This window comes from Ammospiza caudacuta, chromosome 11 (genome assembly GCF_027887145.1).
Source record: "Ammospiza caudacuta isolate bAmmCau1 chromosome 11, bAmmCau1.pri, whole genome shotgun sequence".
Lineage (NCBI taxonomy): Eukaryota > Metazoa > Chordata > Aves > Passeriformes > Passerellidae > Ammospiza > Ammospiza caudacuta.
In genome coordinates, this window is record NC_080603.1 from 26,096,308 (window position 1) to 26,119,573 (window position 23,266).

General features: G+C 45.3%; 1 protein-coding gene and 1 non-coding gene across 3 annotated transcripts; both read left to right on the forward strand.

Annotated features, from left to right (window-relative positions):
- Positions 1 to 1,094: 1,094 nt before the first annotated feature.
- Positions 1,095 to 23,266, forward strand: KPNA4 (karyopherin subunit alpha 4). 2 transcript variants are annotated; one of them, XM_058812514.1, is made up of 18 exons: positions 1,095 to 1,309; positions 8,585 to 8,629; positions 9,274 to 9,363; positions 9,451 to 9,480; positions 9,561 to 9,613; positions 10,340 to 10,435; positions 10,534 to 10,619; positions 12,294 to 12,380; positions 13,750 to 13,919; positions 14,005 to 14,049; positions 15,592 to 15,723; positions 15,906 to 16,034; positions 17,194 to 17,250; positions 17,405 to 17,509; positions 18,344 to 18,415; positions 19,011 to 19,173; positions 19,886 to 19,980; positions 20,926 to 23,266. In XM_058812514.1, the coding sequence occupies exons 1-18, from the start codon at positions 1,241 to 1,243 to the stop codon at positions 21,022 to 21,024; spliced, it is 1,623 nt and encodes a 540-aa protein (XP_058668497.1). In that variant the 5' UTR covers positions 1,095 to 1,240; the 3' UTR covers positions 21,025 to 23,266. The 2 variants fall into 2 exon arrangements, with proteins under 2 accessions (XP_058668497.1, XP_058668498.1); XM_058812515.1 differs by lacking the exon at positions 17,194 to 17,250.
- Positions 16,398 to 16,657, forward strand: LOC131562814 (small Cajal body-specific RNA 7). The gene has a single exon (XR_009275219.1). It is a non-coding gene; the product is annotated as a small Cajal body-specific RNA 7 (non-coding RNA).

Consider the following 23,266-nt stretch of genomic DNA (forward strand, 5'->3'; position numbering starts at 1 on the left):
GATTTTTCTCAGCAAGTATCATGGAAAATTATAACAAGCTCTATCAACAATAAAGATGTCACAGAGTTAATTTCCAATCATTAAAAATGAGAAGAGACTACATGCAGGATCAGGGCAGTATGTGTATATTTATTTGTTTGTTTGTTTATATGCATACCCTAGAGAATTATTTTAGTAATGGCACAAAAGCATTATTTTCCAGGTAAAATTTCAGAAGTAGGAACAAAATTACTGTCCCCTCTGCTCTGCAAGTGCATCTCTCTATTGCTTTCAATACTGTTTATCTTATTTCATTAAAAATTTAAAGTTTCTGTAGCAGCTTTTTTTTTTTTTGCTAAAATTCTGGAAGACTGGAAGGAAGGGGGATTACTCTTAGCGAATGCAAAGTGTAGGGAGGGAAAAGATTTACGTGTAATTTTCGGCTCCATGATGCAAATAAATGCAAAGTGTAACGAGGGAAGGATTAAACTTAATTTTTGACTCCATGATAGGAGCAAATGCAAACTTTATTGAGGGGAAGGATTAAACTATTAACTTCGGTCTCTGTGAGGGGACTGAATGTAAAGTGTAGTGGGGAGAGCGATTCAGGGGTCAACTTTCGGCTCCGTGAGGGGAGTGAACGCCAAGTGTAGCGAGCGGAAGGATTAAACTGTTAACTGTCGGCTCCACGAGGGGAGCGAAGGGAAAGCGCAGTTGGGGGAAGGATTAAAATATTAACTTTGGTCCCTTCCCGGCAGCAGCGCAGGCGCGGGGAGCGCCCGTGCCGCCGCCCCTCCCCTCAGCCCCTCAGCGCCCAAGATGGCGGCGGCGCTGAGGCGGCCCCTCCTTCCCTCCCCGCGCCCGCGCTGCGTCACCGCTCCCGCCCTCTCCCTCCCCGCCGCCATTGGCCGCGGGGCGCGCGGGGCGCAGCCAATGGGCGGCGGCGCCCAGAGCGAGGCTGGCCCCGCTCCCCCCTCCCAGCCTCGCTCGCCCCGTCCCTTCCCCCGCTCGGCGGCACCGGCGCGTTCGGGCCGCCGGGACCGGCCCGGGCCCGCTCCGAACCGCCCGCTCCGGGCCCCGCTCCCGCCCGCCGCACCGCGCCCGGCCCCGCTCCGGGCCCCCACACCCGGCCCCGCAGCGGCGCCCCCTCGCCCCGGCCCTTCCCGGCTCGCCGAGGCCGAGAGCGGGCCCGCCGGGCCCCCGGCGCGCTCGGGCCCGGGCGGAGGCGGAGGGGCCGCGCTCCTCCCTGGCCGCCCCCGCCATGGCCGACAACGAGAAGCTGGACAACCAGCGCCTCAAGAACTTCAAGAACAAAGGCCGCGACCTGGAGGTGAGCGCGGCGGGGCCCGGCCCGCCCTGAGCCGCGGGGAGGCGGGAGCGGCGCTGCCGGGCGGGGAGGGAGGGCAGGCCGGGCCGGGAGGGAGGAAGGAGCCGCCGAGGCCGCGCTGCGGGCCGGGCGCGGCCGGGCCTGGGGGCGCTCGGCGAGGGGCAGCGGCCGGGCCTGGGGCTTCCCGGCCGGGAGCAGCGGCCGGGCCTGGGGGCGCTCGGCGAGGGGCAGCGGCCGGGCCTGGGGCTTCCCGGCCGGGAGCAGCGGCCGGGCCTGGGGCTTCCCGGCCGGGAGCAGCGGCCGGGCCCGCCCGGGTCGCTCCGGGGCTCCTCGGGCCCGGCAGCGGCCGCGGCCCCTCCCGGGTGGCGGCGCCCGCCGAGGCTCGGCCCGGCCCTGGCCCAGCGGCCCCGGTGCGGCGTGGGCTCGCCGGAATCGCTGCAGGAACGATCTCTGCGAGCGGCCCCGAAAAGCCTGAGTCAGGATTAGGGCCCGGTTGGGTGTTCTGCTGCGCGTCTCCAGGATACCTCATGAAATAAATAACGCCCTAACTTTCATAGCAAGATTATTAATTTTTTTATAAACACTTTTTCTCTCTCTCTTTTTTTTTTTTTTTTTTTTTTAATTTTTTCATATTTCTGTTTTCTGCTCAGATAGTTGAGAAGCCGTTCTGGCTCGTAGCACAGAGCCCCTGAACTTTTTGGTGGTTCAATTTGAGCTGTGAAGGTGCTTCCTAAACACAGCAGGATACATAATTAACTTGAGGTTTCCTCAGGAAATGGTCAAATTTTAAAACTAGGTATCAATCCTCACCTTTAAACACTCAGCCAGGAGTGCTCTTTGGAGCTTAAAATTGTCTGTTCAGGGTTCTGGACAAGAATTTTGGTGTTCTCATGGCTGCTTTTTACTGGCCTCAAAGTGTTCCTTGTGTTTTCCATAATATTCCAGTCTTATATTTGAAGGCATTACAATGTTTCAAAAGTAAAAACTCCTTTGTCTTCCCTGTATTAATTTAAACATCAGCCAAGTTTCCCAGGAGTCTGTAACACCTGGCTTTTTAACCTGTCCGGGTAGATTGATAAAACAGTTTATTACTCAGGTATGTCCAAACTTTTGGCAAAAATATTGGGAGTGGGAGTAATTAATTACTCTGTTCGCTGGCAGGGTTGTGAGGTAACCCCTTGCCTTAGATACTAATTAATTTTTATATCAATTTTGTTACCACTGAATAGGCAGTTGTAGGAAGGCATCTTTAGGACTGCACACAGTGAAAAATGGGATTTCTGAGTAGACACAGGCTGGAATTCAGGGGTTTTGGTGCAGCATTTTAGGGGGAAAGGCTGAAGCAGGGAAGGTTCAAGATGGACACGCAGGTAACACCACGTGGGAGTGTGTCAGAAGCTCTTCAATCATTTTTTTTTATTTGCTGCAGCACTGAAATGCCTTTCTCCACAGCCCAAACCCACTGCTGGGCCGTGTTAAATTTTAGAGAGTGACATTTATCCAGCAAATCCTGGAGCACATGCCTGCTCCCTAAAATAACCACGGTGCAGGGCTATTTTTCATACAATAGCTCAGGCTCCTGGCTGTCCCTGCTGCTCAGGAGCTGCTTACACATCACCCTGCCCATCAGGCTGCCCAGGCAGCCCCCAAAATCCACCTTGCAGGGCTGCTTGGGCTCAAATTGTGTATTTGTTTGGCAGAGGAAGCCAGCATTTGATCTTTATCTCCTTCACTCCTCCCCCTTTTTATCTGCGCCGAAATTCTCGTTGGCCCTGGGTTGTTTTTACAAAGCCATCGTTTTTTAAAAATTTTCCATGACAGTTTACCCCTAGAGAAATGAGAAATCACCCTGATTTTGGGGAGTCCCAAATGGAGAGATTTCTAGAGGTTGTGAGAGGTTGCCATGCTGTGAATTGCAAACTTCCTAAAAATGTTATCTCTTAATTCCATGTGCTCACATCAGCCCATTGACAGTTCCAGTTCCTGTCACACTGTCCTTGCCTTCCAGGTTTTACATATCCACAGGAAGTTCTTGTATTTCTGACCAAAATCAGTGATTTCCCTACATTTTATCCCCTAAAGTACCAAACATTTATTCACCTTTTTGGATATTTAATTTCTTTCCCCCAACATGCTTCTAAAAAACACAAATTCTGGCCTGGAAAAAAAGAGGGGGAAAAAAGAAAACAACCCCCAACACAGGCACCTGTTTTCCATAAGATATTTGACAAAATTCCTTCATGTGCTGAAATCTTGGGCAAACATTTCCTGCAGGGGCAGATTGTGAATCATTGCTGCCATGTGTTTGGGGTGACAGGTTGCTGTGACACTGGGGATTGAGGGATTCTCTGGGAGCAGCAGTCTCCAGGAAATCCTTGTCCTGCCCAAAGGAATACACGGAGTAGTAAAGTTTGTAATGGAGGCAGAGCAGTCATTTGGAGCTGAGGCATTTCTGGGGGGAATTGAGGATTTCTGGTCAGGGCTTGCTGCATTTTTGTAGGGTCTTCAAGGTTTTACAGCTGTGGGGGGAAAATAGAATTGATCCAGCACAAAGAGGAGCCTTACAAACTGCAGAAGTGGCCACGGTTTTTAACCTCCAAGCCCAAAGCCTGACTGGAATTAGGGCTTATCTGGACTCTGATATTAAATTATGCAAATACTGATCCATTAGGGAGCAGGGTAAGGTGACTTTTTTCATCTTCAGTGAGGAACAGGTTTTGCTTGGGGTTTTTTTCCCCCTGGATGAGAAGGGTTGAGCTGGTTTTTACTGGTTATTGTGGGGATGGCTGTGCTGACACCCATCCAGCCTTTGTTTTTAATGGTGATACCACAAATCTTGGAATTAAATACCAGATCTTAACTGAACAGAGCCCAGATAAATCCAAATTGATCATTGTGGCTGTGCTAGAGTTTTATGGACAAATTTAAAAATAATGCCTTTTTAGCCCTGCATTTAGGGGTCTTGATTTGGGAAGGTTTGCAGAGTTTTGGGGTGTTTCATTTGCTTCATTTTCTTTCACCTGCTGATTGAACATTTCACTTTCTCTTGGTGTTTGTTGCCTGCTGCAGCATTGCAATCTGACTGACATTTAGAGGGGTTTTTTTTAAAATGAAATAAAAAATATTTCCTGCATTTTATTTCTGTGGAAATCTTGGAGGAATCTGCTGAATCTTTCCTGCCCTGCCTCACCTGTGTTGCTGGGCGGGAGATGAAGGATTGCTTGAACACAGGAGAGGTGTTAAAAAGAGATTTCTGCTCTGCAGTTGAGAGATGCATGAAGGGAAATGATGATGATAATTCTGTGATGCAGAGCACTTCAAAACTAATTTTGGAGCAGCCATTGCCTGAAGATCAGTAATGTCAGGATTTTAAGAGTTGCCAACATCATTCACTGGACTTCAAAAATCCCAATATTTTTTGAGAACACCAAGGAAGCTCCAGGGGAGTGAGGGAAAGGTGGTGGTGGGAGATATTTTGAATATTGCAGGTGCTTTGAAGCTTTTCAACCCCTTCTGTATCCCACACAAAATAGTCTGCTTGGGATTAAATATGGAAGAACTGAAGGAGAGCAGGAATTTCACTCAGTGGGATAAAAATAGGCTCCTTTAAGCTGACTTGGAGTTCTGTGGTGAAGCTCATCCATCTTGTCACTTCCAGATGATACTGAGATATTTGTTTGAGGCATTTTCCCTGCCATGCACATCTTCTCCAGGAAGAATGGGCCTGGTGGCACATGGAATGTCATATTGATTTTTGTTTTTTATCTGGGGCTCAGACTCCCGTTTCCATTCTGAAGCTGCTGAGATGTGACCTCTGGGGGTATCTTGGCTTGGCTTTATGATCCCAGAGCATTTTTATCAGTGGTCTCTGGAGCAGATTTCATTGCTGCACTTTGAATTGAGATAGGATTTGTCTAGGAGGGGGTAATGGATGGAGGAGGGCCTGAATCACTGGCTGTAACTGAGGAAAAACAGTCTGGTTTCTGTTCCCTGTGGGGTGTGTTTTGTTTTTATTTGGAGTCCCAGACCACACTGGTGCTGGTTGCAACTTCCTGGGAAGGAAGGAAGGATGGCACAAGCAGCTCATTTTTTATTTACAATAACTGTTGACTTTGCAGTTCCCCAGCAGAAACAATGTGCCCTTGGAAACCATTCCCTGGGCTGAGAGCAGCAGCCAAAGTTCTACAGTTACTCCTGTGCTGCAAGTGTGGAAATTGAGTGGAACATTTTATAACAGCAAAAAACCAGCCCAGGCAGGAGGGAGCACAGGCTGGGCTCCGGATCTCCCTTCAGGGAGGGGATCCCATTGCAGGGTCCCCATTCTGGGTTCCCATTCCTGGTTCCCATTCCTGGTCCCCATTCCGGGGTCCCCATTGCAGGGTTCCCATTCCTGGTTCCCATTCCGGGGTCCCCATTCCTGGATCCCATTCCAAGGTCCCCATTCCTGGATCCCATTCCAAGGTCCCCATTGCAGGGTCCCATTCCTGGTTCGCATTCCGGGGTCCCCATTCCAGGGCCCCATCCCAGGTGTGTTTAGGAAGAGTTGTTGCATCCCAGCTCCTTGAAAGCCCCCAGAATGTCCCAGGATGCTGCAGGCATCACTACCAGGAGATTTTAATGATAAGCTGAAGGGCTCAGTCATGACTAATGGTCAGAAATAGCCCTTATGAGAAATCTGAAGCTAAATATAATTGAAAAAAGGAGGATGGAGGGGTGGCCATGGCAGGGTGACAGAAATAGATCGGATCATTTGATTTTTGATGTACAAATGACAAACAGGATCCAGAGCCTGGGAGAGCCACGTGAATTCCTCACAGAGTGGGCCATGTTCTCAGCTGGAGCCCTTGCCAGGCCTCTCTGAGCTGGCTGTGAAGCCCTTTCTGGTCACAGTGGTTTCCTGTGGTGTGGGAGCTGGTTCACAGAGCTCAGATCTCCCCCAGAGCAGAGGAATCGCTCCCCACCATGGTGCCAGGACACCCCCATCCCTCATCCCTCATCTCTGCTCTGAGCTGCTCCCCAAGAGCTGCACAAATCCAGCTGGGCTCTGCTGGGCATTTTCCTTTCTCCAGACTCTCCCATCTCCAGCTGGGCTGGTGGCACTGGGGAATCCCATGGCACAGCTGATCTCAGTTCCCATTTGTTCCTCTTCCTCCTCCTCAGAGGATGAGCAGTGCCAGGCTGACCTGTAACTATTCTCTCAAGGCTCTGTGTACACACAGAGTGATTCTGGTGCAGCCAGCCTTTGGGAAATTGTGCTTCAGGGTGACTCCGCTGCTGGCTTCTCTTTCATGTGAAGGCTTTTGTGATCCCAAGGTGTGCAGGCAGGAATTCAGCAAGGGAGAACATCCTTCTTGTCCCACCAGAGGATCCTCCAAAGTCTGGTCACCTGCAGACAGGAATTTTTACTTAAAGACTTTTCTAAATGATACAGACTTTTTTCTAAGTATTACAGACTTTTCTAAATGACACATCTGAGGATTTTTTATTGTAATATTCGTTCTGGTCCCACTCAATTCTCTCTGTGTCACCACCAGCTTTGCTGTGAGCAGCAGTGTCACCCCTGGGGTCTGGGAAGAGCCATCCCTCTCCCAGGAAGCTTTTGGGTGGGAATGTTGATTTTGCTCGTCCTTTGGGAAGGTGTTAAAGCCCTGTGAGATCATCAGGGGTGTGGTACAATTCTGCAATCTGATTATCAGAGCCTTTCCTCCCATTATTTTATCTTGGATGTGCCAAATCTGTGGAGTTTGGAGAAACTCCCCAGAGCATTTGGGAGCCTGGAGTACCTGAGGCAGGTGGAAGCTGCAGCAAAGCCTGGAAGGGCTGGGTGGGATCCAGCAGGGGCTCAGCTTCTCCTGGAGCTCAGAGACATCCCTGGGGCGATTCCTGCCTTCCCTGTGCCCTCAGAGACATCCCTGGGGTGATTCCTGCCTTCCCTGTGCCCTCAGAGACATCCCTGGGGTGATTCCTGCCTTCCCTGTGCCCTCAGAGACATCCCTGGGGTGATTCCTGCCTTCCCTGTGCCCCTCAGACATCCCTGGGGTGATTCCTGCCTTCCCTGTGCCCCTCAGACATCCCTGGGGTGATTCCTGCCTTCCCTGTGCCCTCAGAGCTGCATCCATTGTCCTGGGGGATATCACCCCAGCCCTGAGGATCTCCCAGGGCTCTAACACCTTCCCAAAGCACAGGGCAGCAAATCAATCTCTGTTTTGGGTGGGAATGCTGATTTTGGGAGGGGAGTGGCTCTCCCAGACCCTGCTGCTCCCAGCAGAGCTGCTGCCGACACAGAGAATTGAGTGGGACCAAAACAAATATTGCAACAAGAAAGAAGCCTCATCTCCTCTGTCCTGGCTCTCCAGGTTGTGCAGCTGCCCTGGCCCTTTGCCTTTTCCAGAGCAGGAGCTGTCCCTGGGGCAGGTTGGATTTTCTCCTCAGCCCCCAGAGCAGCAGGAACCATCCCTGCTTTGCCCCTTTTTCCTCTCCTTACCCTCTTTCTCTGGGGAGCTGCAGTGTCATGCTCAGCTGAAATTTGTTTTGATGAACTGCACCTTCTTTTTGATAGGAATAATGAAGAAAAACGCTTTGAAAGTGAGGTTTTAATGCTTATCTTCACATCTCCTTGCTGTTCAGGAGGTTCCCTTTCCTTCTGTCCAGCTTTCCCTGGGCTTGTCACAATAAAAATGGAATTGTTTGGAATTTTGCTGTCCTCATTCACTGTAGAGTTCAAAGTGTTCAAATAAAATCACTCCAGACTGATTTGTTTCTGCTTTCACTGCAGCAGCACAAGCAACAATAAACCAATTTGTGTATATTTACAATTTTACAATTGTTGTTTTACCCTGAGCACTGTCAATGGCAGCTGTAGAGAAAATGACAAAAATACTGCTCTTAGAATGTCAAAGGTTCTAATTTATAAATAATGGCTCTGGAACTCAGCTTTGCTTGCAGCTCTCTTAATTTGAGCTTCTTTATAAAGTTATTTTACTGCTAGATTGCCATGGTCCTTTTAATGCTTTTGGTGCTGTTTTGTGCACAACTCCTTTCCATTTTGCACTTTGAAAAATGTGGTTTTATTCCTAATTCCTTTTTTCCTCGACATGAAGACTTAGGAGAACGTTTTAGTATGAAATTACAGAAATATTGTAGTTATTTCCATTTCCTGTAGGATCTCTACTTTTATAATGAAAATTAAACCCTGTGTTGAACTGGAATACTTGTACAAGAACATTTTAAATTTATCTAAATTCAGATTATAATTATTTTTATCTTTATGCTTTCCAGACTATGAGAAGACAAAGAAATGAAGTTGTCGTGGAGTTGAGAAAGGTGAGATGACCCAGAGTTTTTATTCTTTTATTTTATAAAATTTTTCTCACCAAGTGGGATTTGACTTTGTTGTTACTCTGATAAAATGTGAGAGTTTTCACTAAAGACTCAAAAGTTCTGGAGTTCTGGGAGTTCCACAACTTTCGTCCTGCAAACCAGGAGTTTATTTGTAAGCTAATTAAGGGACTCCTTGCACTTCTAGAGGTTTTTAAAGATTTGGTTTTTCCTTTGAAAATCAGCTGTTGCTGCTCATCTGCAGGCAGAAAATAATTTCCTTACAATTAAGTATGGAAGAGTGTGAAGCCAAAACTGGAATTGTTGGGAAAAAGGAATCACAACTGGAATTATTTTTCTTCTGAGCTGAACAGAAAACCTCTGGGAATTGCTGTGTCCTGATAGAAATTATGACAAATAACAAACAAAATGGAATGTTGATGGACATGTGCACATCAGACTTCCAGCACAAGTTGGATGCAGGATTTTTTAGGAAGAATTCCCAAAATGTGCTTCTCTGGGCAGTCCTTTCCAACTGTTTTTGGAAAATTTAAGTGTCAGTGCTGGGGTATTAATGGTTGTTTGAAACAGAACACCCCACACCCCCTAAATCCAAGTTTTAAAGGTATTCAATCATTTTTCTCTTTAAGAACAAAAGAGATGAGCATCTCCTAAAGAGGAGGAATGTTCCCCACGAAGATATCTGTGAGGATTCTGATATTGATGGGGACTTCAGAGTGGTAAGAATTAACTTGCAATAATTTCTTCTTTTTGCATCCTTAAAAGACATTTGGAATTTCTAACTGCTTCTTGTCTCTGTTTTCTAGCAAAACACTTCTTTGGAGGCAATAGTACAGGTAAAAACTATGACATTGTTTGAATATTCTTCATGGCATGATGAACAGATGTGTGAAAAATGTATTTTCTCTTATTTTAGAATGCTTCAAGTGACAACCAGGGTATTCAGTTAAGTGCTGTGCAGGCAGCAAGGTAAGAATACACTTTACTCAAATATCCTGATTTTATTTTGTCGTGCTCTTAATGTCAGAAAATGTGGTTTAGCTTAACTGAAATTGTATTAATGAAGTGATTTTTAAAAGGAAAATAGAACTTTAAAGAAATCAGAATACACAGACCTTGTAAGTACTGTGGATTTTATTTACATGTAAATACCTGGATTTATTTTGGTGCAAGCTTGATGAGTAAAATACACACTTTAAAGGACTGTCAAATCTTTGGCTTTAAGTGCAGACAGAGCTGAGTGTCTCGTTTTGTAGGAGTTGGAGCAGAATAACTCTTATCTTTTATTTTCCTGGCTGGTGATAAACTTCCAAAGGGGAGAAAGCATGGAATGAAATGGCCAATGGATGCAATGCCTTTGCTTTTCCAGTGGCTCAGTAATTTCACTTTGGGGGGTTATTTTCAATTAAAGAGGAGGGAACAAATCCTGTGGGTGGGTGGGAGGAGGAGGGAAACCCTTGCGAAGGAATTCCCAGCCCAGCAGGAGCAGCTTGGTTGTTGGAGATGCCAAACATTGGAATTTCCCCAACTCCATCTCCATTGGGGATTCCCAAACTCAGCCACAGGGAGCCTTTACTGACCTGCTCCAGTGGCAGCACTGATCCCTTTTTGAGGGGAAAGTCGGATTAAACAACTCCCTGCTCCTTTCCAGGCAGGATCTGTCAGTAATTTGGATTTTTGTCCATTTTCCTGCAGGAAGCTGCTGTCCAGTGACCGCAACCCACCCATCGACGACCTCATAAAATCAGGAATATTACCTATCCTAGTGCACTGTCTTGAAAGAGATGACAAGTGAGTGCTGCCAGAACTCAAAATATTCACCAGCTCCTGCTGTTCAGCTGCTGTGCCAGCTCTGAGTGCTGACACCTGTGCTTGTTCTCTGTCTGCAGTCCTTCCTTACAGTTTGAAGCTGCGTGGGCCCTGACAAACATTGCCTCTGGAACCTCGGAGCAAACCCAGGCTGTAGTGCAATCCAGTGAGTGCTGCAGGGGGAGCTGCTGCCATCCACAGCTGGGGTTTGGCTGGGATCAGGTTGGGATCAGGTTGTCAGTGCCCTGAAGGAGCTGTGCCAGCTGTTCACCTCACACACCTGGTTTTGCCTTCATTTCCTCAGGGTTTAAACCCACTTGGGTTTCCTAATGGTGAGCAACAGCTGGAAACTCAAAATATCTTAATCTTAAATACCAACTCTGTAAGCAGAGTTGGTACCTGCTGGCCTCCAGTTTTCAAACTTGAAAAAAGAAAATCACCAAAAAACCTGGAATAAACCAAACAACCCCTCTGAAAAGCTCCCTGTTGTGAAGAGGGAAGAATATTCACAGATCAGAGGTTGCCTGAACTCTTCCAAAATTAAGTTGAATTACAAAACCTGTCCTTCCTATTTTGGGGCATCTGAAACCTGGGAAGGAATTGTAGTTGGAGTCTGAGCTACCAGGCAAAGCAAACTTTGTTCTGGACTCCACACACGTCCTGAAGCAGAGCTTCTGTTGCTAAATCAGAGCTAAGTGAGCAGGAGTTTTAATTGAATGAACAAACCAGAGCTTCTTGAAGAATCAAAGATACAGTGAAATGAGTTCTTACTAAAATTTAAGGAAAAAATACACAAAAAATTATGTTGGCTGCAATATCAGTTGCTTCTATTTTTGCCAGCTTGGTTAAGAGTCTGTGAATTTCAATATAATTTGATTTTCACTCTTACAGGATGTAACTTGGTAATACTTTTATCTTTTTCTCCATCCTCTTCCTTTCCCAGTTGCAACCTGAGTTTTCTTTGGGAAATCTAATTAATAAATAATCTATCCCACCCCTGAGCTAGAACACTTTAGATCTAATTTATCAGTGGATTGAGCACTTTTACAGTGGTTTCTGTAGGTCTGTATTGCACCCTGTTAGTCAGTTTAATAGCTCTGATATATTAAATTATTTATTTCAATTTAAAATTATTTTCTGTAATTTTTCCATAAGAGTCTATTAATCTGCTTGCTGGAGATGTTTTTTTCTTCTTGCATTCAGACACTGGAAATACCTTCATTTGCAGGAAATAACAATCCTGCTGATTAGTTGTTTCTCTAGTAAACACATGATTTACAGGAAGAAAAAAATCTAACTAAAAATTCCAAATTTCTCTTGAAATTTATGAAATAAATGGGTTCCTTACAGACTGGGCTGTTATGTAAGCAAGCACCTCAGTGCTGGGGGAGAATAAAACAGAATTAATTATGTAAATGTGGATTTCTTTCCTGCCCTCTTCCCACATTCCCTCTCCTGAATTCCCACTCCATTCCTGCTTATTCTCCAGTTGCTTCATTGGGGTTTGGTCTCTGTTGTTCCTTTGCACTTGGGGCTGCTGCATAACTTAGCAGAGAATTTCTGAATTCAATAAATGGAGCTAAATTTGGATCCTACAAGCTTCAGTAAACTTGAGACTTGCAATGCAATGAAATGTCAGGGGTTTAATATTCTCAGGTGCAGGCTCTGTAAGGATGTGCAGCAAAGGAGGAACCATTGCAGTGTTTCATTTTAGCATCACCTGGGAAATCAGTGAGGCTTTGACCAGTTCTGAACAGGAAAATAAAGTCTCATGGGAGAGTTTTTGCTTTTTAGAGATGCATTTTGAACCATTTCCCTGGGGTATTTTTGTACCTTTCAGATGCTGTGCCGCTTTTCCTGAGACTGCTGCATTCACCTCATCAAAATGTTTGTGAGCAAGCAGTGTGGGCTTTAGGGAATATCATAGGTGGGTCTTCCTCCTGCCACCACCACCCTCTGGGGCTATTTCTTTATTATTTATTTATATTATTATTATTATTATTATTATTATTTGTTATTTGTTGTTATTATTCCTGCCACCGTCAACTTCTGGGGTGTTTATTATCATTATTATTATTATTATTATTACTCCTGCTACCAACAACTTCTGGGATGTTTTATTGATTATTGTTACTCCTGCCACCACCAACTTCTGGGGATGTTTTTTGGGTTTTTTTTAATTATTATTATTGTTACTCCTGCCACCACCAACTTCTGGGGATGTTTTTTTATTATTATTATTATTGTTACTCTTGCCATCATTAACTTCTGGGGGTAGTTTTTATTATTTGGAAATTTTGTCAAGGAATTTTCAGGAATATTTTGGGCTCTCACAGTTCTTGGTGGTCTGGTGTTGTCTGCCACCCCTTTCCCTTACCCAGCACCATAAATCTGTAAATCATGGGATGTTTTCTGGTAAAATCTGTAAATGCTGGGATGTTTTCCAGTAAAATCTGTAAATGCTGGGATGGATGGTTTTTGTTAAAATTTGTAGATGATAGAATGTTTTCTGGTAAAATCTCTAAATGATGGGATGGATGTTTTCTGATAAAATCTGTACATTTTAACAGAATAGAAATCTGTAAACAATGGGATAATGTTTGCTGTTAAAATATGTAAGCAATGGGATGTTTTCTGTTAAAATCTGTAAATGCTGGGATGCTTTCTGCTAAAATCTCTAAATTTTAACAACAGAAATCTGTAAACAATGGGATAGATATTTGCTGATAAAACCTGTAAGTGCTGGGATGCTTTCTGGTAAAGTCTGTAAATGCTGGGATGTTTTCTGATAGTCTAAATGCTGGGATACTTTCTGGTAAAATCTCTAAATTTTAATGGAATAGAAATCTGTAAGCAGTGGGATGATGTTTGCTGTTAAAATCTGTAAATGCTGGAATGTTTTCTGGTAAAATCTCTAAATTTTAATAGAATAGAAGTCTGTAAACAGTGGGGTGTAAATGATGTAAACAGTCTATAAATGCTGGGATGTTTTCTAGTAAAATCTGTAAATTTTAACAGAACAGAAATCTGTAAATGATGGGACGGATGATGGGAAAAATCTGTAAATGCTGGGATGTTTTCTGATAAAATCTGTATACAGTGGGGTATTTTCTGATAAAATCAGTGAGTGCTGGGATGTTTGCTGTTAAAATCAGTGAGTGCTGGGATGTTTGCTGTTAAAATCAGTGAGTGCTGGGATGTTTGCTGTTAAAATCAGTGAGTGCTGGGATGTTTGCTGTTAAAATCAGTGAGTGCTGGGGTGTTTTGTGTTCCAACCCCCTGCTCGTGTCCCGCAGGTGACGGACCCCAGTGTAGAGATTACGTCATTAGCCTTGGAGTGGTGAAGCCCCTGCTGTCCTTCATCAGCCCCTCCATCCCCATCACCTTCCTCAGGAACGTCACCTGGGTGATGGTGAACCTGTGCCGCCACAAGGACCCCCCTCCACCCATGGAGACCATCCAGGAGGTGCTGCAGGGGGGCTGCAGGGCCGGGTGGGCTTTGGGGCTTCGCTGGCTCCACAGTAACCCCCAGGTGTTTGTCTCCCCCTCAGATCCTGCCAGCGCTCTGCGTCCTCATTCACCACACCGATGTAAATGTGAGTGACCCCTTACGGCCACTGCAGCTTCTGCTCTGCTTTTTGAGCTGAAATGTTAAATAAAATTAAAATTATGATGTTCCGTTTGATTAGGACGAGCTGCTGTGGATATCTATTAACTGCTTCTTTTAAAATGCTGATGTTATTTTTAAATAGTGATTTTTTTTTTTTTCCCCTAGTGTTTCTGTCTTTGCAAGTGTTTATTTGCATGTACTTTCCCTGCCCTTATGACTGAAACCGCTTTCTATTTTTATTCCTGTGAGCATTCATTCACAGGGAAATACAGAAGTTTTTTTTGCCTGGCACTTTAATTTGTAATGAAAATCAGTGTGAATGAAATAAAAACCAGTGTCTGCTGCACATGTCAAATGTCAGGGTTAACTGTGACTTCTGAGGTGTTAAATATGAAATTGGTCTTTAAAAGTAAAGTAAATGAGCAAAACTTCATTGAAATTATGGAATGAGTCAGCTTTTTGTCTGAACATAAATCAGAATTTAAGATTAATTCTTTGCTTCCAAAAGAAATTGTAGCTGAGTTAATGGCAACAGTGCTCTGCAAAAAAAAGTCTGTAATAACTTTGCGATTCCTATAGTAATTACGTAATTTAATTTCTTGTCTCTGAGGAGGTGAAATTAAGTTTATTAGAATTTTGGAAATTCCTGTATTGGTGAGCCAGTTAAGAGCTGCCAGCTGAAACAACACTCACTGAATATTTTTAACAGCTGTCAGTTGAAATATTCACATTTCCTGCTGCTTAAACTGGCTTTTCTGCATGTGCATGCACACAGATATTAATTCAGATTAATTGTCAGTGTATAAATGCCCATGATTTACATCAGTGTGTGTGATATCAATTCAGATTAATTCAGTGTATAAATGCCCATGATTTGGATCAGTGTGTGTGATATCAGTTCAGATTAATTCGGTGTATAAATGCCCATGATTTGGATCAGTGTGTGTGATATCAATTCGGATTAATTCAGTGTATAAATGCCCATGATTTGATCAGTGTGTGTGATATCAATTCAGATTAATTCAGTGTATAAATGCCCATGATTTGGATCAGTGTGTGTGATATCAATTCGGATTAATTCAGTGTATAAATGCCCATGATTTGATCAGTGTGTGTGATATCAATTCAGATTAATTCAGTGTATAAATGCCCATGATTTGATCAGTGTGTGTGATATCAATTCAGATTAATTCAGTGTATAAATGCCCATGATTTGGATCAGTGTGTGTGATATCAATTCAGATTAATTCAGTGTATAAATGCCCATGATTTGATCAGTGTGTGTGATATCAATTCAGATTAATTCAGTGTATAAATGCCCATGATTTGGATCAGTGTGTGTGATATCAATTCAGATTAATTCAGTGTATAAATGCCCATGATTTGGATCAGTGTGTGTGATATCAATTCAGATTAATTCAGTGTATAGATGCCCATGATTTGATCAGTGTGTGTGATATCAATTCAGATTAATTCAGTGTATAAATGCCCATGATTTGGATCAGTGTGTGCTGTTGTCTCCTGTCAGATATTGGTAGACACAGTCTGGGCCCTCTCCTATCTCACGGATGCTGGCAACGAGCAGATCCAGATGGTGATAGACTCTGGCATTGTCCCTCACCTGGTTCCTCTCCTCAGCCACCAGGAAGTCAAAGTCCAGGTGAGTTTGGGTCACACAGAGCAGGTGACCCCAAAATGTGCTGCTGCACAAAATCCTTCCTTTCTGTAACTCACATTGAAGTAGAATAAATATTATTTTCCTGTGTGCTGCAGCATTTGCATAAAACCTTTACATTTGCTGAAGAGCTTGTTTTGAGAGGAAATGTTCTGGTTGTGTTTCAGACTGCTGCACTGAGGGCTGTGGGGAACATCGTCACTGGCACCGACGAGCAGACACAGGTGGTTCTCAACTGTGAAGCTCTCTCACATTTCCCAGCACTTCTGACACATCCCAAAGAAAAAATTAATAAGGTGAGCAACACCAGGGACTTTACCTGATGGAGAACTTTTATATTTGCCTGAGCTGGGGCTCCACATTGTGTAGTGTCATAAAGATGTGAATAATCACCTCCTTCCACCAGTTCGTGGCAAATTTCAGCAAATACTGATTTGTTTTCTGGAAATGAATATCCATAGGGAAGGAGTTGAATGAATATCCATAGGGAAGGAGTTGAATGAATATCCATGGGGAAGGAATTGAATGAATATCCATAGGGAAGGACAGGAATGTCAGTGTTTGTAGGAAATCAAAGCTTGCCATCACCAACCTGGCTGTTGACTGGTGTAGGAGTTGTCAGTACATGAAATGTCACCCTGATGGATTGCCCTGACTCTGAGAGGTGATGACACAGAGACAGTGGGGTGTGTGTGCATGGGGTGTGTGTGAGAGGGGTGGGGGCTGTGTGTGCTGTGTGGGGGCTCTCCTGGGGGCACTGATGGCAGTGCTGAGCCAGGAGTGCATCTGAGGCGTGTTGGGCACCTCAGGGGCCCCTCTGCAACACTGCCTGTGATTAAAGCCCCAAAAAAGCCCACCAGGAGAGCCCAGGCAGCCCAGATGTCTCCAGGGTCACCAGTGATCCTGTGCTCTGATCTCAGAGAGTCAGGGATGCACACTGCTGAAGCCTCTTTTGAAATTCTCAGCTAAAAAGTTCTCATTCAGGGAGGCTGAGAAGGGAATTGAATGGTGGAGGAGTGCTAGGAAGGGGGAAATCTATCAGCTGTGGGATTGTAAATGGTTGGTACTTTGAATATACTTAAAATTGTATTAAAACTGTTACTTGTTGATTAAAGTTTGGATTCCCACTCTGAGAGGGAGGTGAGGGAGGGGCTGCTGGGGAACAGATCTGTTCTTTGCCTGGCAGGGAGTCCTGGCCTTGTGGACACAATGAGCATAAACTGCAGAGTATTGTTAAAAATCAGGTGTTGAATTGATAGTGCTGCATTTTCCTGAAGCTAAGGAGAGCCATTAGGAAGGAGGTAAAGAACTGTCATGTCTGGAGTAAGGATTCTGTCAGGAATCCTGTAATTCTGTCAGGAATCCTGAAACCTGCTCATTGGCAGTGCTGGAAGCAATCAGAAGTGCTCATTTGGCATTTTCTGTCTCCAAATAATTTCTCCTTTTAATTTGAAGTATTTGGTTGAAGCTGGTAACAGTGAAAGGCTGAGGAGTCTGGTGGAGCCTCCTGAGGTGAGATTGTGCCTCTGGTTTGTCTCAGCAAGATTTCAGCTCTGCACAGTCAAGCTGAGGGAGTGCTTGCTTGTGTTCAAGGCTGGCCAGTTGCAGTGCACATAAATGATGTGCAATCTTTCTGTGAGTTAATTGCTGGTGTTTTATTTTGCAGGAAGCAGTGTGGTTCCTATCCAACATCACTGCAGGAAACCAGCAGCAAGTTCAGGCAGTAATAGATGCAAACCTTGTTCCAATGATAATCCATCTTCTAGATAAGGTCAGATCCCAAGCATTGGTGCTGGGCTTCAAATCCTGCTTTCCTTTCCGGCTCTCGGTGTCTTTTAAAAAGTGATTTCCCAAACCACTCTGTGCTGCCAAGGGTCTGCTGTGGCAGAAGGAGGGAACAGCAAAAGCATGTGGGAATTCTTTAAGGGAGAAGACAAATAACCCAGAGCTGGTCACAGATAGCTCTGTTAACTGCCAGTTTATTGATCTGTGAGGAAAGGTTGGAGACTTTTCCATGTCACCTCAGCCCTGAGGTGCTGCAGCAGCCCCAGCTGCAGCCTGCAGGGCTTTATCAGAGCTGCCATGGGCTCAGCTGGCCCTGCAGATGTGGCAGCTGCTGATAAGGGCTGGCAGAGTGCAGGGCTGCAGCTCCTGCTTGCCTTGCTGTAAACAACCTAACCTTCCCTTCCCTTTCCCCTTCCCTTTCCCCTTCCCTTTCCCCTTCCCTTTCCCCTTCCCTTTCCCCTTCCCTTTCCCCTTCCCTTTCCCCTTCCCTTTCCCCTTCCCTTGCCCCTTCCCTTGCCCCTTCCCTTGCCCCTTCCCTTGCCCCTTCCCTTGCCCCTTCCCTTGCCCCTTCCCTTGCCCCTTCCCTTGCCCCTTCCCTTGCCCCTTCCCTTGCCCCTTCCCTTGCCCCTTCCCTTTCCCACCCCGGGTGTAGGGAGGGATGGACACACACAGACTCAAACAGGACAGGATTTATTTGTTACCTCACACTGAGCTGCTACAGTGACTCCTTGCACTGGGGACTGTAACAAATGCAGATTTGTGGGAATCCTGCCTGACACGGACCCCGGGATGACTGTTCTGTCTCTGCTTGTGCTCGCAGGGGGATTTTGGGACTCAGAAAGAAGCTGCTTGGGCAATAAGCAACTTAACAATCAGTGGGAGAAAAGACCAGGTGAGTGCAGCTTTGGGGAAACATTTCCTGCCTTGGGAGGTGCTGGGGTTGGGGGTGTCTCTGTTCCTTCTCTGTTCAGTACTTTCCCTTCTCCCCATGGGATTTAGGAGTGACCTCCCCTTGTGCTGGGGTGACCTGAGGTCAGGAGCATCCCTGGGGTTTGTTGGAAGCTCTTTTGGGATGAGTGATTTCAGTCAGGCTCTGATGGGATTCTCGAGCATTCCACATTTCTTTTTTACCTTTTTCCCCACCCCACAAGGATGTGATCATTAAAAGGACAGTAACCCCTGAGTAGGGGATACACAAGTCCCTTGTAAGCCCAGAGTCAGAGATTTGTGGCAGGGTTGGGGTGGTGCTGTCACTCTTTAGAGGGGAAGTTGAAGCTCCTTATCTGACACTGACAAATTCACAGTATTTGCTCCTGGGGTGCTGTAAATCTCCAATCTATTTGTAGTTTAATACCCAAAGTTCCCCAAAAGGGGTTCCTGGGGTGGCCACTGCAGGAGCTCTGGGCTGGGTGGGTGACATTGACAATCTGGGTTTGCCTGTGCTGCTGCCACGTTCCTGCTGTAACTCTTGCCTTTCCCCCCCTCAGGTGGCTTACTTGATTCAACAAAATGTAATTCCTCCCTTTTGCAATTTGCTGACAGTAAAAGATGCACAAGTTGTGCAGGTGGTTCTGGATGGACTAAGTAATATATTAAAAATGGCTGAAGAGGAAGCAGAAACCATAGCCAACCTTATAGAAGAGTGTGGAGGTAGGAGGAGCAGAGGTTTCATAACTTTTCCAGGGATTGCTGCTTTGGCATCCTGCTGGTGCTGGGTTTATTGTTGGCACAGATATTTTAAACAAACCTGGTTTAAAGTACCTTTCTCATGCCTATCAGATGAATATCCACAGCTTCTCCTAAGTGCATGATCAAATAAAATGTGGAGGAGCAGGGTAATGGCAGTAAAGTTCATGAGGTGCTAATTTTGTAACAGGCTGCATATCAGACAAATTAGTCTAATTAACAGAAACTAAATTAGTCAATGTAGGGATGATGTGCTTACCTTAATCATGCACAAGTCATGTCCAGGTGAACTTAGAACAAATAATTCTACATACAGTGGTTGTGAAAATGTAGTAACTTTAATTTCCTCATGGTTTTGAGACTTTCTCCATATTCTTTGTGGTTTAATTGACTGAAACTTTTCAGGGATGAAAGAACAGTGATATTAAATTTGGGCACAGGTGAAAAACTGTGGGATTTGTTAACATGGAGTAGAATAATCCTTAAAATACCAAATCTGTGTACTGAACTTCTGTGTTAATATGTATAAAATATAAATAGGCCAGGTGGGTTCAACAGCATTGTATTCATAACCAGATCATTCATAACTCTATTCCCAATGTATTTTTTAATTGCTTTGTTGGAAGTTGTCTGCCCTGAATTTGCTGTTCTGAGATTTCTTGTGTGTTGGTTGCAGGCCTGGAGAAAATTGAACAGCTACAAAACCATGAAAATGAAGACATCTACAAACTGGCTTATGAGATCATTGACCAGTTCTTCTCCTCAGATGATGTGAGTGTGCAGCTCCTGCAGTGTGCTCGTGGTTTGCAGTTCCAGATGTGCTGCAGGGAAGGGCAGCAGCCCCAGGGCTGGGCCAGGGAGACTCTGAGCCCTGGCGTGACCCCTGCACCTCCTGCCACTGCTGCTGTGAGGCAGCTAAAGCAGATCTGGTGCCTCATTTAAGGCTCATCTGCAGGGATTAAACCCAGTGTGAACAGTCCCTGAACTCCCAGCCTGACCCTGCCCTGGTGATGAGCTCCCTGCTGGCTCCAGGCCTGAGGCTGCTGCTCCAGAAACAGAGTTGGGATATTTGGGGAATTCTGGAGGTGGGATGTGCTGATCAGGAGCTTTGTTCTGTTTCAGACATGAACATAAATCAAAGGCAGGGCTGGTTTTGTGCATTTCCATCAGGAAGTTCATTGCAGTCTGGGCCGTGCAGGGAGGGTTTCCTGCTGCCCTGATCACTGCACAAATGGTCAGGTTCAGCTGCATTCATGGCTGTTTGCACTTGGAAGGTTTTTCGTGCTGCATTTCACTTTGATGTGAGCAGTGAGATCCAAGTCTTGTTTAGCAACTCAACTTTGGCATTTACAGCTGGACTTGGAATTTAATCCCATGTCGGTTTGGGCTTAGGGCTTCCTTGGTTTAGTGGTGCCGGTCTTCTCCTGAGGACTGAGATTGTTTCTGAGACTGCCAGAAGGTTTTCCAGGGGAGAAAATGGTGTCAACGGGAGGGTTTGGGGTGCCATGTAGCACTCCCTGACCAATCCAAACTAAACATTTGGGTTTAAATCACCACATTTTGGTACTCTCACTAAACCGGGGGAGGGATGGCAGGGCTGGGTGCAGGGAGGTGGGGAGAGAGCTGCTTCTGGGGAGAGAGCTGCTTCTGGGATTGTCCAGCTCCTGTGTGGGGCTCTGTTGGGTCCCTGCTCACGGTGTCCCCATTGCGTTCCAGATTGATGAAGATCCAAGCCTTGTTCCAGAAGCGATCCAAGGCGGAACATTTGGTTTCAATTCATCTGCCAATGTACCAGCAGAAGGGTTCCAGTTTTAGAGTGGTATTTTGGAAGTTTAGGTACAATGCAGCACTGAATAAAAAAAAAAAAAAGGTTTGATCCATCAATCTTGGCTCATGGGATCCGCTGCTGCATTAAATCGGGAAAGTAAACGCGAAGATTTCATTTGGAATCACAGAAAAGCCCAAATGAAGTCAAGATGGCGAGTGGGTGCGAGTGAGAATGAGTGGCAAAATGTAATGACAAACTTCACACTGAATGCTTCTTTAGATTGTTCAAAGAAAAGGGCTCCAGGTCCCAGCTCTGCAGTGCCTGAGGAGGAACACCGCCCTCCCGAGCCGGGGGCCGCAGGACTCTCATCATCAGCCTCGTCAGCATCAGCGCCGTGGGCAGGGCAGGGAGAGCGCAGGCCTTGCTCTGCAGCCGTGTGAGTGATGGCAGCGTGCAGTGCAGTGCATGCAGTGGGTGTCTGCAGCTCTGCTGCAGTGCAGTGAGTGTCTGCAGCTCTGCTGCAGTGCAGTGAGTGTCTGCAGCTCTGCTGCAGTGCAGTGAGTGTCTGCAGCTCTGGTGCAGTGCAGTGGGTGTCTGCAGCTCTGGTGCAGTGCAGTGGGTGTCTGCAGCTCTGCTGCAGTGCAGTGAGTGTCTGCAGCTCTGCTGCAGTGCAGTGAGTGTCTGCAGCTCTGCTGCAGTGCAGTGAGTGTCTGCAGCTCTGCTGCAGTGCAGTGAGTGTCTGCAGCTCTGCTGCAGTGCAGTGGGTGTCTGCAGCTCTGGTGCAGTGCAGTGAGTGTCTGCAGCTCTGCTGCAGTGCAGTGGGTGTCTGCAGCTCTGCTGCAGTGCAGTGGGTGTCTGCAGCTCTGCTGCAGTGCAGTGGGTGTCTGCAGCTCTGGTGCAGTGCAGTGAGTGTCTGCAGCTCTGCCCCGGGCAGGGCAGCGAGCGAGAGAGGCGTGCCTGTGATTGTCTGTGAGCGTGGTGCGAGCTTGAGTCGCCTCCAGGGGCTGAGAAACCTAAAATCATCCAATGAGTTCACAAGTGTTGACTTACACTGGACACACCAAGACCGGTTTAGCAGCAGACTCTGGTTTACTCCTGCAGCCTGTGTTTTCCTCTTTTTTTTTGTTTTAGTTTAATTTTTTTCCCCTCTTCTTCTTTTTTTTTTTTTTACTTTCAGTTCTTTTCAATTTCTTTTTCCTGTTACGGCTTCTTAGTTGTTTGTAAAGTCAGAATTTCAGGAAGGCTTCCCTGTGCATTTGCACCAGATGAATGTTTGATGTTATGAAAAGCTTTTCCATATCATCAAAACTAATTTGTAGATTTTTGCATGGAAAAAAACAAACAAAAAAAAATCATCCATTTCCCTTCAAACTAGACTGTGTTGCAGTACACAAGTTGCCATAATAGTAGACAGCAGTAAAAATGTGGTAATAAAACCTCATCCTTTTCATTTTCAAAGATAACACGAGACCTTTGCATGTGGTAATCTCCAGCATAGTTCATTTTTAGATTTCGTTGAGTCCTGTAACCAAAATGTTTCTGTTGTGGTAGGATACCGTGCTGTGTTTCAATGTTACTTGTTTTCAAACTTTGTTTTCTATGAAAATGATATGGAAACGTCTAAAAATGAAATTTGGTGCATATGTACTGCTGAATAAAGAGCGAAAAAAAGAGGTGTGAATAGATGTACAAATCAAGTCATGGTTTGAACACCTTTAATATGCCTAATCCAATTGTTTTAGACTCTTTTTATCCTAGATGTAGGCAGCCATGAACAATCTATTTTGAGCCACTTTAGAGAGAAAAAAAAAAAAAAAAACTTTGTATTTTTAAGACTTGCACAAAAAGGATGCAAGTGTTTTTATAATTGGAGGAATGCCTCAGTTTTGAGGTCGTGCACACTAAATTCAAGGTGATGTTACAAATTTGTACAAACTGAACTCTTGATAAGGTGGCTCATTGTAGGAAATGCTGTGCCTTCCCCTTTGAGCACAAGTGTTGCATGAACAACAGTTTGCTATAAGAAACCATCCCAGGTTAGCCACCATTAGCATCTATATCTACCTTGTGTTTTCAAATCAGCTGGTAATTCTGAAACACTGTAGAATGGATAAAGATTATTTTGTGATCATAACTCTTTGTTGGACTAGAGTATTTTTGCAGCATTCCTTGTCATCAGAAACATGGTTAAAAGTTTAAAACTAGAAGCAGCGGAAAACTAGCTTGTGAATTTATCCAAGTAGAGTGCAGGCTAGGCTGTCTTGGGGAAATAAACATTAAAACTTGCAA

Excerpts from the sequence above, each read along its gene's own strand:
- KPNA4 (XM_058812514.1), top strand. The coding sequence starts at position 1,241 with ATGGCCGACAACGAGAAGCTGGACAACCAGCGCCTCAAGAACTTCAAG. Across the intron at positions 8,630-9,273 it reads TTGTCGTGGAGTTGAGAAAG|AACAAAAGAGATGAGCATCT; the intron begins GTGAGATGACCC and ends TTTCTCTTTAAG. Across the intron at positions 14,050-15,591 it reads TTCACCACACCGATGTAAAT|ATATTGGTAGACACAGTCTG; the intron begins GTGAGTGACCCC and ends GTCTCCTGTCAG.